This window comes from Orcinus orca, chromosome 4, assembly GCF_937001465.1.
Source record: "Orcinus orca chromosome 4, mOrcOrc1.1, whole genome shotgun sequence".
Classification (NCBI taxonomy): Eukaryota; Metazoa; Chordata; class Mammalia; order Artiodactyla; family Delphinidae; genus Orcinus; species Orcinus orca.
The window spans coordinates 9,699,327-9,718,386 of NC_064562.1; the positions used below are offsets into that span (position 1 = coordinate 9,699,327).

At 43.1% G+C, this 19,060-nt stretch overlaps 3 protein-coding genes, 1 long non-coding RNA gene and 1 pseudogene across 6 annotated transcripts in view; 3 read left to right on the forward strand and 2 right to left on the reverse strand.

Moving 5' to 3' along the window:
• HERC5 (HECT and RLD domain containing E3 ubiquitin protein ligase 5) overlaps nt 1–6,269 on the forward strand; it is a 44,209-nt gene extending 37,940 nt beyond the window's left edge. For all 3 annotated transcript variants that reach the window (XM_033421495.2, XM_033421494.2, XM_004266128.4), the window contains 3 exons: nt 1,347–1,530; nt 1,610–1,712; nt 2,784–6,269. In XM_033421495.2, the coding sequence (XP_033277386.1) occupies nt 1,347–1,530; nt 1,610–1,712; nt 2,784–2,989 (493 nt within the window). In that variant the 3' untranslated portion in view covers nt 2,990–6,269. The remainder of the gene's footprint in view (nt 1–1,346; nt 1,531–1,609; nt 1,713–2,783) is intronic.
• On the reverse strand, nt 5,581–7,561 carry PIGY (phosphatidylinositol glycan anchor biosynthesis class Y). Its single transcript, XM_012531698.3, has one exon. The coding sequence runs from the start codon at nt 7,559–7,561 to the stop codon at nt 7,346–7,348; it is 216 nt and encodes a 71-aa protein (XP_012387152.1). The 3' UTR covers nt 5,581–7,345.
• Nucleotides 7,562–7,657: 96 nt separating this feature from the next.
• PYURF (PIGY upstream open reading frame) lies at nt 7,658–9,511 on the reverse strand. The gene is made up of 2 exons (XM_004266126.4): nt 9,157–9,511; nt 7,658–7,799 (listed from the first exon to the last, which is right to left on the reverse strand). Exons 1-2 carry the CDS (start codon nt 9,357–9,359, stop codon nt 7,658–7,660), a joined length of 345 nt encoding a protein of 114 aa, XP_004266174.1. The 5' UTR covers nt 9,360–9,511.
• A 65-nt stretch (nt 9,512–9,576) lies between these two features.
• LOC117200026 (uncharacterized) overlaps nt 9,577–19,060 on the forward strand; it is a 36,682-nt gene continuing 27,198 nt past the window's right edge. Inside the window, exons 1-2 of the long non-coding RNA XR_004481435.2 lie at nt 9,577–9,770; nt 12,328–12,522. This is a non-coding gene — a long non-coding RNA (uncharacterized LOC117200026). The remainder of the gene's footprint in view (nt 9,771–12,327; nt 12,523–19,060) is intronic.
• LOC117199263 (uncharacterized) lies at nt 17,156–17,357 on the forward strand (annotated as a pseudogene).

Genomic DNA, 19,060 nt, shown 5'->3' on the forward strand with positions numbered 1-19,060 from the left:
AGCTCTGTGGTGTATTTTATGACGATACCCCAGTTTGTCCATAGTATTATTGAATGCCTGGCCCCTTTCCCTGAAAGAATTGGCAAATGTGCCCAAAGGCAGAAACTGCAAGCTAAGTGCTGGGCTCGCCTCGGGGAGCTTCCCTTGTCTCTTAGTCCAAAGGCCCTCTTGAATCTTGACTTAGATTTGGAAACCTGGAGCTAGATGTGCTTTTGTATATTACCTGGGTTTTTTCTAGTTCTTATCGCTGGGAACATTTGCTACAAGCTACTCCATCATAGCTAGATGTATAAATCCCCTCTTTGTGTGTAAGCACAAATAATTACTCACTCTGACAAATTCAGACAATACAAAAGAGTATAAAATAGGAAGTTTCCCCTGTCTCCCTAGCCCATTCTCCAGAGATAACAGGGATGGTTTTATTCTTCCAAAATTTTTCTCTTCTTATCTGTCAGTTCTCTTAACTGTGTGACTTTGAGCAATCTCGTACCTTCACTGTGTCTCAGTTTCTTTTCCTCTTTACCAAAATGCCATAAGAACCTGCCTTGCAGAGTTTTACGAAGATTAAATTAGACAATACATGAAAAAAACAGCTCTAACAGTTCATGGCACATGGTAAGCACCCCATTATTAGATGTTCTAGCTCTTACTTTTTTTTTTTCTGCTTTAGAATATTTTATTGGTATCCTTTTGATAAGACCAAGTAAAGGCCGCCTAATTCATCTTGGCCCCCACATTTCTAGGCAGTCCCCTCCCCCCATCCCCCAGAGGTTGACAGCTGCTCACATGGGTTCATGCAGGAAAGATGTAAAGTTCCTAGGATCTGTCCAGCACCAGATGGAGGACATCCTTTGTGTCAGCAAAATTCAGAGTACCCAGGTAGAAGGCACGCTGCTCTCCACTTCTTGTCCCAGCCTGTTGTTGTAGTGGCAGGAACCATTGCCCGGGCACACCAGCCATCCCAACAGCACTTCTCCAAGAGGAGAATTCCAGACCTTAGGCCTTCAGTCACCAGGCTAGCCCTGAATCTCTGTGAAGGGGCACCGCCCCAGCTGGACTGCCAAAGCTCTCGTGCTTTATTCAAGACTGACACGCCGGTGGATGTCTCAAGCCCCCTCGTGGCACTGCAGACCCTCCTTCGAGAATCAGGGGGCTGCACACCGGCAACTGTGCAAAGATGGCGCAGGTGGCCGCCTTCCCCTTGTTTGGGGAAGGTTTTGCAGCAGCTGCCAGGAGGACCCCAGGGCCACTGTCTTTTCCTTTATTTCTATCATCCTTTTCACCCCCTCCCCCAGTTTTGTTCAGGATAGTGCAGTAACCTGAAATCATCTTTTGTTGCATTAAAGGAGAGACTATGTTTCTAAGTATGTCAGTTACATCTTCAACATCTCTGTAAAGGCGGTTTATGAAGAGTTTCAAAGAGGATTTTACAAAGTGTGCGACAAGGAGATTATTGAATTTTTCCATCCGGAAGAACTCAAGGATGTGATTATTGGAAATACAGATTACGACTGGGAAACATTTGAAAAGGTACATCATAAAGGCCAAGTGGTTTGAATTACAATTTTGTTTGTTTCCTGAATTTTTTTTTTTTTTGCATTTTCTCTAGAATGCACGTTACGAACAAGGATATGACAGTTCACATCCCACCATAGTGATGTTTTGGAAGGCTTTACACAAATTGACTTCGGAGGAAAAGAAAAAATTCCTTGGTGAGTATTGCATCAGGAGGAGGTCTATAATCTCGTGTCTTTTCTGTGAGGTAAGGAAATCTTGTGTGTCATGGGTACCATTTGCAACAAATCATGCTGTCAGAGCCACTCCTAGCCCACTGGAAGGTCCTTTATGCCAGGTTGTCCCAACATCGAAAAACAAATGTTAATATAGGTCTTTCTCCTGTCATTTTCAATTCTGCCTTGCTTCTAAATTTTTCTTCTTTTCTTTGAGCTAAATATGGAGGCTTCTCCTGTAGTTGAGTCACCGTTCAGTTACCCAGGCCCTGTGGGATGAGCCAGGCTGTGTACCGTCATTTGTGTCCACTCCTTTACCTCAGCTTCAGACTTTGAGCTCAGTTTTATGCCTACTCGGTGCTTTTCCTGAGACCTGTCTAAAGACTTCCTCTCTCATTTTCTTACTCAACTTCCTTAGCTTATTTTTGAGAAACGTTTATCTGCTCATTCTTTCTTCTGTGGATAACATGGGTGTTGGAAAGTATTCAGACTTCTCCAGAAGCCCAACCTAACTCTCCAGTCTTAACGCTTATGGGAAATCTTTGTTCCAGCCGAACAGTCCCCTTGTCTGTACATTCTAGAGCCTACTCTGCACCTCCCACCTCCAGCTTTCTCCTTCCGTTCCTTGAACCTTCACCTGCCTCCTTGTGGCCTCTCTAAACCTTTCCCTCCTTTAAAGGTTCAACTTCATTCCGAACTCTCGGAAGCCTTCCCGGTCATCCCAGCCTGATTCTCTCTCCCTGCTCTGAACCACAGCATTTACACTCAGCAGGTACTTAACTCCATGCCACCTTGTTTGCTGTCTTACACCCTTTTATTTTTCTCTTGCCGTTTGTCTTTTCCTGCTCAAGAATCTGATATTCCCAGCCAGACTGTAAGCTCCTTGAGGGCGGTGACTGTGTCAGACTTTGTGCTAACAGTTCTCCCCAATGCAGTCCAATGTAGGACTCTGCACAGGGGCCCTCAATTAGTGTCTCTGAACAAACACATTTTTCCCTCTGTAAATTTTGGTCTCTGTGAAGCAGATGACTCATTTTGATTCTTCTTTTGTAGCGTTTCTTACAGGAACGGACAGAATTCAATTAATAGGCTTAAAGAACATGAAAATAACATTTCGCTGTCCTGAAGATTTGAATGAGAAAGATCCCATAAGGGCACAGACGTGTTTCAGTGTCCTCTACCTCCCTAAATACTCTACAATGGAAAGAGTAGAAGAAGCGCTGCAAGTAGCCATCAACAGCAACAGAGGGTTCGGCTGACTGTACCTCTCACTCTTTCCCCCTTTCGGGAGATACTTTCAAAAATAAAGTTAACTCAGAAATGAACATAAAAGTCTTGCTGACTGTTCAGTGTGTTTACCTGCTTTTTTAGAATGGCTGTTTTTGCATGTAAGATGTATTAGTAGTGATACAGATTAGGCTGTTAAAACAAGGTGACCCTGAAACCCAGTGCATCAGGTGAGACGGAAGGGATTTTTTTACCTCATAAACGTCTGGGTGGTGCGTCCAGGGGCTGACGTGGTGGCTCTCCCTCTCACACTGCTCTAGTAAAAGTCACAAATGACTTTCTTGTTGCAAATTTCAATGGAAACTTGCCCATTTCCATCTTAAAGGTATTTATTGCATTTGAAACTGTTGACTGCTTTCTCCTCAAAACTCTCATGAACTGCTAGGCTTTCTTTTTTCTTCGCTGCTTCCTCATTTCCTTTGCATGTTTCTCTTACACTCCCTCGACCTAAAGTGCTAGCGTGGGCGTCTTTTCCCAGTCTGCACGTACTCGTCGTCGCCATGGAGTCAGTTATGACTTCCATGCTGATGGTACCCAGATCTCTCTCTCTCTTTGCCTGACAGGAACTGATAAGAGTCCAGCACTGCAGCCATCGTTCTGCGTGCCCTGTGTCTACCTGCATGCCTCTCAGCTCCTTCATCGCAGCATGTTCAAGAAGAAGATGGCCATCTTCCTGTACTCAGCTTGGAATGGTACCACCGATCCCTCCTACCGCCATCTTCCTTTCCACCCTCTCCTTCCCTCCCTACGTTAAAAGTATCAGTCAGGTTTTGACAATTCTAATTCTCATCTCCCTCTAAGCCCACTGCCAGTGCTTTAGTTCAGGCTCTCACCATCTCTCCCATCGCTGCGGTTGTCTCTCAACTGGTCTCCTTGTATCTAGACCAACACTGTCCAGTAGAACTTTCCGTGAGGCTAGAAATCTAGATCTGCGCCATTGAATAAGATGGACCCCTGCTGTAGTTAAGGTTTAGCTGTTGAATTTTGAAGAGAGAAAACTTTTGTTGGTAGTAGTGGCAGAAAAAGTGTAAAACTGTGCTGTCCAATGTATGGCTATTTAGCTAAAATGAGATTGAAAATTCAAGTGCTGAGTATCTACGTGTGACTGGTGGCTACGGTATTGGTGCAGATTTGAGCACGTGCCACCCCGGGGGTCCATGACACACAAAACCTCTGCAAGTTTGCATGTGCTTTTTCTTTTCCTTTTTCTGGGAAGAAGAGCCATATCAGCTGCATATATCAAAACAATTTTCAAATCAAGCAATAACGTCCAATCTCATCAACACTGTTATTCCAGTTCCCAAATCCATCCCGACGTGCCTCCTGGTCTCCCCCACAGCCCTGCATACACAGTGTACCCCATTCTTGTCGTTTGCAACCAGCTCAGTTTCCTGAACAGGCTGCAGTCTCCTTCCTGTGTTTTCACACATCGTTTTTCTTCTGCCTGGAACCCTCTGCTCACCCCACCTGCACCCCTCCTGCTTCCTCACCTCCTGTCTTCAGTTCCACCACCTCCTCTGTCTGGGTTATTCCCAGTCGTTTCTCAGGATTCGCTGCAGCTGTCAGGCCTGTCTAGTAGATGCCATGAGAGTGAATTAGTAAGTTTGTGGAATATGGCTACCTAGCTCAGAATTCCCCAACTACAGTCTTCTTTCAGTTTCCTTCCCAGAGCTTAGCTGCCCGTGGTCCCAGGAGTTAGCTGGAAGTGCCACCTAGTGGCTGGTGCAGAAGATAGCAGTCACTTCCAAATGGAGCATTCCAGTAAGTGGCACAAAACGCCCGTCCCCTTTCCACACACAGTGAGACTCTACTATGGCTCTTGGCTGTACCATGTAATTCCTTATTTCCTGCCTCACGTAAAACTCCCACCAGGTCTGCGACAACTTCCATGTCACAGATGCAGAGTCTGAAGTTCAAAGAGCCTTCCTTAAAAGCCCACTCTGCAGGAATGGAAGAAAATGAAGAGGGAAAGTAGGTCGCGACCAGTCCTTTCTTGCTCCCTCAGGGTGGAAAACCCCCACTTAGAAAGCTGGTGGGAAGGAGTTTATTCACAAGGTGGCTAAAGATGGTCCCCGACAGTGATGCGGTGAGGACAGTAGGCAAGGTAGTCTTGCTGAGAGGCTCTGGGGAGGCAGGAGGCCCCTGCCACTGTGGAGTCGGCTAATTATTGGGGAGGAAGAGTGGGGAGAAGTCCCAGTTAGTGAAAGAATCAGGCCGTATTTCTCACGGTGGGTTTACACTGCGACAGCTATAGGTGGTGAGGTCAGTGTCGTGATGTGCGTGGCATTCTGTAACGGGAAGCTGGTGCAGGAATCCCCATAACGGACAGAAAGCAAGGATGATGTGCTTGTGAGGAACTTAGGAACGTGAGAAAACTGGAGAATTCCCAAGAAAGTGTGTCATATCTCAGGGGGCCACTAGAAGCAGCAGCATGTGGTAGACAAAATTCAGCAGACCTATATTCCATTATTGTCCGTGTCTCTAACGCTTGACTCCAGCAAGTGACTTGGAACCACTGAACCTTACTTATGCCGAACATACAGATACTGGTTTTCTGGGGTTATTTTTGGTAACAGCTTTATTGATACACAAGTCTCATAACATATAATTCAGCCATGTACATTGTACAACTCAATGGATTTAGTATAGTCACAGAATCGTGCAATCATTGCCACAGTCGATTTCAGAATACAGTGCTTGTTTTATCAGCAAAATTCTTTCATTTACACTGACCATAGTGAGATTTAGGGCAAATTAAAAAGAAAAATAATGCCATTTCAGGAAATGATGGATATCTCTATTGTCTTCCGTGTTATTTGTATATTGCCATAGAGTTTTTTTTTTTTTTTGGCTGCATTGGGTCTTTATTGCTGCGCACTGGCCTTCTCTAGTTGCAGCGAGCGGGGGCTACTCTTCGTTGCGGTGCGTAGGCTTCTCATTGCGGTGGCTTCTCTTGTGGAGCACGGGCTCTAGGCATGCAGGCTTCAGTAGTTGCAGCACGTGGGCTCAGTAGTTGTGGCACGCAGGCCCTAGAGTGGGTGGGCTTCACTAGTTGTGGCGCACGGGCTTAGTTGCCCCGCGGCATGTGGGATTTTCCCGGACCAGGGCTCGAACCCGTGTCCCCTGCATTGGCCGGCGGATTCTTAACCACTGTGCCACCAGGGAAGTCCTTGCCATAGTTTTTAAAACATGACTTGTACTACAGTATATACATTGAATTAATGCAACAGGAAACACATCCAACCTCGTTTTAATTGTCTTTTGAAGGGGAAGAATCACTATCTAAAGGTTCTGTTAAACTACTTTAAGGTTCTATTAAGAATCAGTTAAGGTTATATTCAGTTCTTAGGTTTCTTAAGGGTAACTACTGAAATATTTATGTTACACTCCTGAAAGAGTTATTGTACTAATCAATCTTGTTGAAAGTTCTGGAAAATCAGGAACTATTAATGTGTAAAATGCTCATGCCCTCAGTAGTGCTATTTAAATAGGTCTCCTGTGACAGGAAAATAAACTGAAATATGCCTCAAAACGTAGCCCTCAACTCAGTAGGACATAATCAGCTATTTGCACATCTTTCAACCCCACCTCTACCTCCAGGGGCACATACTTTGCTGGGAAATTATTTTATTTTGGCTATTATGTGTCTCTCTAAAATTCTAAGTTTAAAATTTAGAATATTTTACATTTTCTCTTCCTTACAATCACACTCTAGTGACCAAAGGGGATAAAAACCCCACAAAACTACAAATTGTTTTATGGGAAATGTCAATATATTATTATTAATGTAAGCATGTGATGCCAAAGAAATGAAGGTAATTTTACAAACTCCGAATTTTGGCAAATACATGGTTTCCATTTTATGACAGTTTTATACCACATTAGTTCAAATGCATTTCTCTACAGCTGCCCCAACAGAGCGCCTCTGGAATTATTTCAGTCATCCTTAACATGTGACTTTACCAGACTCTGAATGTAAAATAAACTTGTAAGATTTCAAATTAGTAACTTTTAATTATGAATGGGATAAGAAATAAAGTCATCAGATGATGGCTGGGGCTATTAATTTCCGACGAGACACTTTGCTGAAATGTTTCTCCTGATACCCCAGGTATAAATAAGAACCTTCAAAAAACAAGGGCAGAACCAAAGTACAATCAAGAAGCCTCTGCAGCTTCAGCCTCCCCTAGTCCTAAACCTCGGACAGAAGCCAGGCAAAGCATCTTTCGTGCAAATTCAGTGGGTGTCCAGTATTTCCATGTAGTTGGGCTTTCAGAGGCAGACACTCAAGCATATCACGAGGATACACCATCTTGGCTCTGGCTGTATTAATTATGCCTGAAGAGTTTAATACCCATCCAAGTCCACAGGTGGAAGAACACATAAACGGGTATGGTGATCGGCAAGAGCAGACTGTAGAAGCACAGGCTGGTTGTGCTGGTGCAGCCCTGTGGGAAGTTGTCTTCCACAGAGGCCGAGTATAACAGCCCTGCTAACGAGACCAGTGGAATAAGGACAGTCAACGTAGGAAGAGACAGAAACATTCTTCTCCTCCACTTATGACCCGCCACTCTGACTTCTTAAAAGGTGGGTGGTATTTAGAAAAGTTAGTTGTGTGTGTGGTCGTTTTTAAGTATGATCTACTGCTGCTCCATTTCTTCTTGCTTCTTATTTTGACGTGTCATCCTAGCTGCCTGTGGTATCATATTAGGAATCCCATCAATAATTGGATAGGCTATTCCTAACTCTTCGTTAATCAATTCATTTGTCGATGCTTCATATCTGAGGGGGAGAAAGAAAAACAAAATGAATCGTGGAGAACAAAATGCTTGGAAGAGCTTGATGTTCAATAAACAGTAACGTTTATCCAGTTCTTAACGTAAGAGTTAATCCCAGAAAAGCAGAATTAGACTGCTTTTCATTCTAAAAGCAGTAATAGATCATCGAACCATTTCTCTTAGAAAATGAATCTCTTAATTGTTCCCATTTTAGTCAGTTTCTCTCATTTTCACTTTATTCCCAAGCCATGCCTCAGTTTTTAAAAATACCAGTCAGAAAAGATTTGCCCTTTCCATCCAAATCTTCCTTCATTACTTTTTTCAACCCCCAAACAATCCCCCTTCATTTACTACTGGAACAGACCCTAGAGGAAATTTCAACTTCTTCATTTTATAGTACGTGCTTAATAGAGCAGCCTTATGGATCCATTAAAAGGAAACCACTGAAAACTCGAAACACACGGAAGTGTGAGAGAGATGAGAGTGCAGAAATGAGGAAACTCCGGAACGCAGCGTTATCTGCAAGTGAGCTGTTTACACAGCTAAAAGGGAGATCAAATGGTAATTTCAAGGTTTAAGGAAACTGAGTGAGTCATATGTTCGTTATGAGAAAAACCCTGAAAGAGAAATTTAAAAAGATGAAGATAAAGATTACTAGCAATCTGCCACCCCAAGACTACCGCTGATGCCATTTTGGTGTTTCCTGGTGTCAGGGTTCCGAGTCAGCAGCCTGGCACGGTAGAGTGTTAACCCTAACGACTCTACGTTAAAGATTAAGAAGGCCTTTACAAAAGCCATCTAGTCACGAACTGAAAGCCAAGAAAAGGCGGCACCCCTCGCTTACATGCTTAAGGCCGTACACGGCGTTTTCACAAGACTCTGGAGGCCACTGCATTTTTCATCGCCTTGGCTTAAAAATCGGAACGCCGTGGACTAGTCTTGAGTCCTACGAGCTCATAAACCCGGCTCTCCGTGAGAAACCCTTCGCGTCCTTTTAAGAAAATGCGCCATTGCTCAAGCCCCGCCCGCGGGCCTTCCAAACGATTCGACCCGCCCTGGGGTGCCTGGAAATCTGCATTTTAAAAAAGGGGCCCTGGCGATTCTAAGGCGCGGCCAGGGCAGAACCGACACGCGCTCTGGCCCGCGCCGGCGAGTCGGCGGTTCGGTGTGGGAGGCCTGGGACTCGGCGCCCCGCCCGCCTCCCGCCTCCCCTCCCCACGCCGCGGGAGACCCCGGGGCCAAGGAATGGCAGCCAAGAACATGCCCGGAGTGGCCTGCCAGGGCTGCTCGGCGGCGGTGCCCCCGCCCCCCTCCCCGCGACGGGAGGCCGCGACGCAAAACCCGCCGCGGGCGAACCTCACCGGAGCGGCTTCTTGGAGAGCGGGCACACCAGGAACTCCAGCAGCGCTGGGTCGAAGGCGTGGGGCGGTTTCCGCGTCCGCTCGCTCTGGTCTGGGGACGGCCGCGACACCGACGCGTGCACACACCTCTGGGCGACCGCGGGCGGCTGTGCGCGTGTCCCCCGCAGCGCTGAGGCGAGCCGGCCGCAAACTGCGCGCGGCATGGCCTGGCAGCCCGCGACCGGGCCACTGCGCGCCCGTGACCACCCGCGCCGCTGCAGGCGCTGACCGGGAGTCCAGCCCCAGCGGCCAGGCCCCGCCTCCCCGGTGCTCCGGAAACGCTGCCCCCGACAGGTGGAGGCTAGCACTTTGGTTCCGAGGACCCTCCGGACCCGACTGCTTTTGCTGCGACACCGCTCGGTAGTTGAGAGCGCGGCGTGCACCTTCTCCTGCGCGTTTGCGTTGCAAACAAAACCGGTGCTTAAGGCGGGGAGGGGGGCAGGGTGTCTTGAGTTTTCACCAGAGCCTGTCGCAGGGTTGCCAGGAAGCCAGTGGCCTACTTCAGAGTCACAGTGTTACACTTGGACCTACGTGGTTATCACCAAAATGAGCTTTCAAACACACTGTCCTGTTGGGTATGTTAAAAACATTACTTTGTTTTATGTAAATCTTTACCACAGTTCCTGTAGCATCGTTTGGACTTTTTCTTTTTTTTTTCTTCTCCTTTCATTTAAAAATATTTAAGTACCTGAAAAGAATGACTTAGTTCTCTTTACCTCTAAGATGTGCAGATTCTTACCCTGTGGGACTCATCGTGAACTCGATGGCGTAATAATAATAGCACACCTAATTTGCTTTTATAAATGAGCTTGGAAACAGCAAGGACTCTCAATAACTGCGTCTATTAGTTAAATGAGTGATCCATTCAATGGGTTTTTCGTCCCCGGTTTGCCTCTGACTCTCCAAGAAAATGATGCACGTTTTATCTCTTTATTATAGTGTAGTAAATTAAGTGCTAGGGCTCTGGGGTGCGTAGTTTACTAGTTCCATAACTCCAGCAAATGACCTAACTACTCAGTTTCCTTATCTGTGTAATAAGATTAATAATTGTACCTACCCCATGAAATTCCCTCCTGGGGATTAAAATGTGCTAATGCATGCAAAGAGCATTTAGAAAAGTGCCTGGGACAAATTAATGCTCAGTTAATGTTATCTACTTTTATTTTCTCTGTTCTTCCTAGTTCAGTATACTAGGAGATTCTTTGTTAGTCATCATTCTTTTCCCTTTGTTTCGCTAAATATTGAACCTTTTCTCGCGTCATTGGTCTTTATCATTTCACACTTTGTGTTCCTCGGAGATAGGGATGGGAGTGAGGAATATAGAGGTACAAATACAAGATTATATATTCAAATTTCTCTTGCACTCAGCAGTGTAAAAGTAGAGAAACTTTTATTTTGTTTGTTCACTCTATTAAAAAAAAATCCACTACGTTATTTGATGCTTTTTGTTTACTAATGCTGAAAAGATTTCAGCATAGGCAGTTGTCAGGAATGTAGCCTCAAGAGGGCCTGTTGTAAAGTTCCTACGTTACTTTCACATTATTTCCTACTAGGGCAGTAGTAGGAATTAATTTTTCAGGTGTAGTTAGTTGATACCTAGGGAAGGAGTGAACTGTAGGAAAGTTTCAGCGAGGTATGGGGACACAGAGCTGAACTTCTGCTGGCACTGAGTGGGCCCAGGCCAGGCTGTGCAGGCCAGAACCTTGGACCCCTGTGGGTAGGGCCAGACACCCATGCTTAAGACAAGCTTCATTAGCTTCATCTCACCTCACCTGGCTGATAGATGGGTATCAACTGGGTTTTCTAACAAGTTATAAATAAATTAGTTTCAGTTTGCATCCACATAGAAGGTTTGAAGCAGATCAGTTTAATTTATATTAGTATTGGGGAAGAATGGAGACTAACAGCAAAATATGGAAAATATCTTCAAATTTATAACACCCCAATCAACATCCAAGTTTTAAGGAACATGTGAGTGTGTGAAGTATTAGTCCAAACCATATAAGCATGAAGTTGCAAAATGTCCCTACACAGCCCTCGCTAATTTAGAAATCTAACTCATTTCTGCATGTAGTATACGAAGCTGAATGTAGGTGACAGGGTAGAATTGTAAAACCGTTAGTCCTTTCTTGACTGTTGGCAGGGCTGTGATCTTTCCCATCACAGAGCTCTGGGCTCACACCGTATTAGCTCTGTGACCTTGGGAAACTCTGCCTCAATCTTCTCATGGGTAAAATGGTATAATAATAGTACCTACCTTGTTAGAGTTGTTGAAGGGATTAAATCAAATAATACAAGTAAAGCAGTTAGCCTAGGGGCTGGCACAGAGTACACATTTAAAGAATGTTATCAGAGCAGCAAAATTCCTTATTGTGGTGAAGCTGTAGGAAATTCTGATGAAAAAGGAAAGCACAATGTACCACTGGAAACCTTAATTTTAAGTGACATGGAATTTTTAGAGTTTCCAATGTGGATAATATTGAAACACAACTCTTGGGTTATTATACACATTAAGTGAGTTAGAAATCTCCAGGTAGAGGGGAGGCTAGAACATATATTTTAATAAAGTCCCATGAATACCAAATTCGGGGCATTGGAATTTGGGAATCTCTGATTCAGACAGAGAAATTAAAATCACTTTTCCACTAGATGACGTCATCAAATATTTGAACTAACATTTATTCCTGCTTGTACTTTTCTTTCTGTGATTACAAAGATTTGCTTTTATTTTGCCAGTTGTTTCCTTAATTTGATGACATCTATTTTAGGAACAAAAGTCACAAAACTTTATTAGTAAATTAAAGTTGTGATGAGTTCCTTAAAATGAAGTGTCCAAAGGATAAATGCACAAAAAGTATGAAAAAAATCACAAAAGAGAAAATACAGTTGATCAATAAACACATAAAAATATTCATCCTTCATAGTAAAGTAATGCAAATGTCAAACATCAAAGAAGTTTCCATTTCTCACCTATAAAAATTGTAAATATTTTAGAAGTATAATTCTTAATATTTGCCATTCATTTATTAATTTATTGAATGCCCACTATGTGGCAGGAACTTTCTAGATTAGTCAGAGTTCTCCAGCGAAACAATTAATTGTATGTGTATATGTATATATATCTATATATAGGGTTTATTATGAGGAATTGGCTCACGTGATTATGGAAGCTGAGAAGTCCTAAGATCTACTGTCTGAAGGCTAGAGACCCAGGAAAGCCAGTGGTGAAGTCCAATCTGAATCCCCGAAGCCCTGAGGACCAGAGTGCATGGTGTAAATCCCTGTCCAAGGGCAGGAGAAGACAGATGTCCCAGCTCAAGCAGTCAGGTAGGAGGCAAAAGGCATGAATTTCTCCTTCCTCCACTTCTTTGTTCTATTTAGACTTTCAGTGGATTGGATGATGCCTATCCACATTGCGGTGAGTTGTTTTACTGAGTCCACTGATTCAAATGCTAATCTCATCTGTCCCTCACAGACATACCCAGAAATAATGTTTAATCTGGGCACCCCTTGGCCCAGTCTAGTTGACACAAAAAGTTAACATCACAGTATCCTAGTGGCTGGAGCTATCCTCTGGACACACCATTATACAGTGTTAAAAATAAAAACTCATCACAACAATACCAAAATTGTTATCACATATAATAAGTGAAAAAAAGCAGGACACAAATTTTATGCATGAGTACAATTATTTTTAAAACCAAAACTTAGGAATAGGAAAAAAAAAAAAGAATAAAAACCAAGTATTGCACAATTTCTCCATCACTTACGGCTGGTTAACAAAGTGAGTCACCATGTGAGAGGTTCTGATTCCAGAGGATCTGAAATGTTATCTTTTTTTTTAAAAATAAATTTATTTATTTATTTATTTTTGGCTGCATTGGGTCTTCGTTGCTGCGTGAGGGCTTTCTCTAGTTGTGGTGAGCAGGGACTACTCTTCGTTGCAGTGCGTGGGCTTCTCATTGTGGTGGCCTCTTTTCTTGCGGAGCATGGGCTCTAGGCACGTGGGCTTTAGTAGTTGCAGCACGCGGGCTCAGTAGTTGTATTGCACAGGCTTAGTTGCTCCACGGCATGTGGGATCTTCCCGGACCAGGGCTTGAACCCATGTCCCCTGTGTTGGCAGGCAGATTCTTAACCACTGCACGACCAGGGAAGTCCCTGAAATGTTATCTTTGATACACATAATAAAAGTAAGGAAATGGACATGCAATTTTTAATAATGGATACTTTGTTTCTTTCCATGTCCACTAAATAGATGTGTCCATTTAAAAAGTATTAGTTTGAAGGGATGCTGCTTTGTCATACTGCCCTAGGCACCAATGTCACTGGCTAGCCCTGCTGTACAGTGTGAGCTGTGGAGCTCTCTTTCCTTCTCATCAACCCTGCTTGGTCTAGGGCACCAGCACATCTCCCCTGTGGTATCCCAGTAGCCTCCAGCCTGACCTTCCTGCCTCCAGACTCATCCCTTCCATTCATTCCCCCCTATTGTTTTCCAGTGTGATTTTTCTGAAAATCAAATCTGCTCAGACTGTTCCCTGGCCTAAAGTCAATATAGCAGTCATCCCCTTAGGCTCGGGAGATCCGTTCCAAGAACGCAGTGGAGGCCTGAACCACTGCATAGTACCGAATCCTATATACACTATACTTTTTCCTATACATCATGCCTATGATAAAGTTTAATGTACAAATTAAGGCACAGTAAGAGATTAATAACAATAATAATAAAATAGAATAATTTTTGCAATGTACTATAATAAAAGTTATGTAAATGTGGCCTCTCAAAAAAAGAAACCAAGTATTGGTTGTCTTTAGGTGGTTGGAATATTACTGACTTGTTCTTTAATTGTTTCTCTCTTTTAAATTTTTTCTTTAATAAAATAGTTTTAAAATATAAATATTACTGGTTAATATTTGAGGTTAATCATCGATAGATGTGTATTTTATTTCAAAACTACTGATTCAGTATATTTATTGAACACTTTCTATGTTCTCAATAGGAGGTAAAAAGAAAGGTATAAAAGCGTAAAAGATATGATCCCAATTTTCAAGAAGTTCATAATCTTTTTTTTTTTTTTTTTTTTCGGTATGCGGGCCTCTCACCGCTGTGGCCTCTCCCGTTGCGGAGCACAGGCTCCGGACGCGCAGGCTCAGCAGCCATGGCTCACGGGCCCAGCCGCTCCGCGGCATGTGGGATCTTCCCGGACCGGGGCACGAACCCGCGTCCCCTGCATCGGCAGGCGGACTCTCAACCACTGTGCCACCAGGGAAGCCCCGAAGTTCATAATCTTAAATGGAGTAAACAGCCTAGGATAACGTTAACTAAAAATCCTGGTTTATATATGATGCATTTTTTGTGTATTTATTCAACATTTGTTGAATTTATATTGTACATCGGGTACACAAAGGAGGGAGTGATACCTGTGCCTGATGGAAGGGTTGGGGGAGTATCAGTAAGTATGGGTCATGTAGCACTGTCAAATTATTTACTTAGGTCTCAGGAGACACTCGTTTAATCCCCTTTCAATCCATGAAAACAAATTTAAATTTTGCAATGAGGATATAGAAGCTTGCTGGCAGAGATGATGAGCCATCTTTCAAATCTGATTACAAAAATGGCCAGGTTTGGAAAATTCCCTGGTGGTCCATTGGTTAGGACTCTGTGCTTCCAGTGCAGGGGGCACGGGTTCGATCCCTGGTCAGGGAACTAGGATCCTGCAAGCCATTAGGTGCGGCCGAAAAAAAAAAGGCCAGGTTTGATCTTCAGCTTAAAAATTCAGCATAATTAGGATATGAACATACGAAATGAGGAATAGTATTTCTTTTTTTTAAATTAATTTTTATTGGAGTATAGTTGCTTTACAATGTTGTGTTAGTTTCTCCTGTACAGCAAAGTGAATCAGCTATACATATACATATATCCCATCTTTTTTGGATTTCCTTCCCATTTAGTTCACCACAGAGCACTGAGTAGAGTTCCCTGTGCTATACAGTATGTTATCATTAGTTATCTATTTTATACATAGTATCAATAATGTATATATGTCACTCCCAATCTCCCAATTCATCCCACCCCTCCTTCCCCCTCGGTATCCATATGTTTGTTCTCCATGTCTGTGTCTCTATTTCTGCTTTGCAAATAAGACCATCTATACCATTTTTCTAGATTCCACATATATGTGTTAATATACGATATTTGTTTTTCTCTTTCTGACTTCACTCTGTATGACAGTCTCTAGTTCCATCCAAGTTTCTACAAATGATCCAATTTCATTCCTTTTTATGGCTGAGTAATATTCCATTGTATATATGTACTACATCTTTATCCAAGGAACAGTATTTCTTGAAGAGACTCATCACCACTGTTTTGTTCTTTAAAATGTTCTATTTATACATATTTCAAAAATAAGAAATCATTAAAACTATGTGTATCAGAAAGGAAGTGTCCAGGTAAGCAACTCCCCATAATATTAACTTGTCTATTTAGAATAAAGGAAATCAAGGAGAAATGGCAGGAAGTTCTTTCCAACTTGGCTTTAAATAGGAATGGTAGTAGTACCCATCTGTGCTGGCTACTTTGGCCCTCTCAACTGCCATTTCACCCGCCTATATGTGTGGAGAAGTTGGAAAGCTGAAAGTACATTTTCCAGACTCTCTTGCAGCTAGGGTTGTAGATATGCAGTAAGTTCTGCACACACATGAGATTTGAAAGGGAGACAGAAACAAGCTTCCTGCAGCAGGGAGAGCTGAGAAGCAGGCTCTGACAGACACAAGATTTGCATGGGTTGGATCTATGTTGCCCTCTGGACACATCTTCTCAAATATGAGGCAGCTGTGGCAGCAGCAGCAGTGGTAGCAGCAGTAGCTTCCTGCCCAGTGGATCACAGCTATGAGGGTATGACCTTCACACCAAAACTCCAGAGCAAGGCCCCTATTTCTGCTGTTCCAACTCTTCCAATGAATTTATAAGCATGTACTTCCCTATATGAAATTCCTTTATACTGGAAATACCTAAAATAATTTATTTTTCCTATCCTGAACCCTGAGTGATAAATTATCCTAGAGCGTTGATGAGAATAAAATATAAAAATATATGTAAATCACTTAGAATAGTACCTGACGATTGTACTCAATACGTGCTAGTTATTTAAATTTTTATTAGGGAGATGAGTTCAGGCTGAAAATAACAATCTAGGCCCAAGGTTGAAAACTATGGTTCAAAGGCCAAATCGAGCCCACCACCTGTTTTCATAAATAAAGTTTTATTGGAACACAGCCGCTATCATTTGTTTACATGCTGTCTGTGGCTGCTGTTATTCTCCAAGGTCACAGTTGCAACAGAAACTGAATAGACCACAAAGCCTACACTATTTACTATCTGACCCTTTACAGAAAAGATTTGCTTACCTCTGATCTGAGCTATCAAAAAGAATGAGTAGTACAAGGACTGGAGGGCATTCATGAAAACAGTCATCCCCTTGACACAGTTGTCATTTTTGGGGAAAATAGTTTGGGAAGTTTTCTTTCTGCAAGGGTTCAAAGTAGAGCATTGAGGCGCGGGGGAAGATACTTATTATATGTGCAAAACTCTGACTTTATCAGTAAAATTGGAGGGATAAAAGGAGGCAAAAGCGATATCACCTGAGGCCTCAGCAAGTAATTTGGTAGCGTTCACAGTACGACCCCTGCCATTTCCCAAGGGTTTCCTCTGGATCGTGCAGCCCAGCTTGGAAAGTGACCACGTGAGAAGCAGCGTAATAAACGTCTATGTTACCTCTTTCACACCCAGCCGGTTGTGAGTTCTTACAGTTTGTTTCTTCATAAATACTCTGGCATTCACCCACTTTGATCTTCATAGTCACCGTTCTAATATAGACCTCAGTAAATTTAAAACTGTGGTTAACTGAATATAGTCCTAAATTCCTTGTTTTTAAAGTTTTTCTCATTTAAAATTCCAATTTGGAAGACTATACTTTCAGGGATCATTTCTATAGTTCGTTACTAGAACGTGTAGAGCACCCGAACCCACGAGGAAGAGAAGGAGCGTTCTCTCCTGAGCGTGAAGTTGGCTTTTGGTGTTGTGTTTGCAGCTGCCTTTAGCCGTTGATGATCGTTCTTCTCTTCATTTCGAAGAGTAAGAGGGAGATGAACGTAGTCTGAGTGGTTTCGGTTTGAATGATGTATTATGAATAGACATTGGTCATATTTTGGTGGTTATTGCAGGAAGCGTCAGAGGGCGTGTATGTCGATGCAGTTAACTCCCTGGGCCAGACAGCGCTTTTTATTGCAGCATTATTAGGCCTTACAAAATTAGTTGATGTCCTGGTGGATTATGGATCAGATCCAAATTATGTCTTAGTTCCCCAACCAGGGGTGGAACCTGGGCCCCCAGCAGTGGAAGCACAGAGGCCTAACCATTGGACCACCAGGAAATTACCAGAAACATGCTTTTAACTGTAAATAAGGAGTTTTCTAAGCAGTTTTACTAGACCCTGTGAAATAAGTGAACCTTTCTACTCATTTAGTCATTAACAAGTACTATTTATGTATTTCCACCGCGCTTTGTAGTTTGTATGATCTGCACCTTAACATACCCCACAACCAAGTTCTTCACCAATTAATATATTTGGCATCACTTTGTCAAAAAAAATAAATAAATAAATAAAATAAAATAAAATAAAATTCCAATTTGGAAAGTTTCTCCTTTTCTTTCTCATTGGCGACTTTGCCAAAAATTTCACAAAAAGAAAAATGATTTATGCTTGATTTATATTTATTATTTTTTGAAAGGCTCATTAACACATCATAGCCACCCAAAGTCCATAGTTTACCTTAGGGTTCACTCTTGGTGGTGTACAGTCTATGGATTTGGACAAAGGTATAATGGCATGTAACCCCCATTATGGTATCATATGGAGTATTTTTACTGCCCTAAAGTTCCTCTATGCTCCACCTACTTTTATGTTTGATTTTAAGGTTCTATGTGTTTTCAGTTTTAACTAAGTTTCTTAGCTTTTACCTCTTTTCTTTTTTTACTCCTTTTCTCTCTCTTTCTACATCCTCCCGCCTCCCTCCCCCTCCCCACACTTCTTTCTTCCTCACTTCCTTCCTGCTGCTGGATAACTATGATCCGTATAATCTGACAGTGCTTTGCAAACTCGAATGTGCATATGAGTCACATGGGAATCTTGTTAAAATGCAAATTCTAATTCAGTATGACTGAGATCATACTGAATAGGCAGCTTGTAATCCATTTCTTAAAAGCTTCCAGGTGATGCTGCTGAGTTTCAGACCACACTTTGAGTAGCAAGACTCTAGAGCAGTGATTCTCAGACAAATGATTTTGGCCTCCAGGGAACACTTGGCAATGTTGTGGAGACATCTTTGACTGTTACAGCTGGGGTTGTGCTACTGGGTGGAGGCCAGGGATGCTGCTAAACAGCTTGCTGTGCACAGGACAGCCCTCAGAACAAAGAACGATCTTGCCCCAGAGGTCAACAGTGCCAAGGCTGAGAACCCTGCTCTAGAACGATCTTAAAGTTTGTAAGTACCCGATGTGTATCTTCTATGACTCTAACAGGTGTTTTTGAATTTTGGGGGGTTGGTGGGATAAAGCTTTCCAGGTTGCTCCCAGTGAGGCCTGGTAGGTTCCCTCTTCTTAGCCAGATCCTGTGACTGAAAGGGTTTCTTACATAATATCAGGAAGAATTTTTTCTTTCAAAAGTCTACTAGCCCGGGCTTCCCTGGTGGTGCAGTGGTTGAGAGTCCACCTGCCGATGCAGGGGACGCGGGTTCGTGCCCTGGTCTGGGAAGATCCCACGTGCCGCGGAGCGGCTGGGCCCGTGAGCCATGGCCGCTGAGCCTGCGC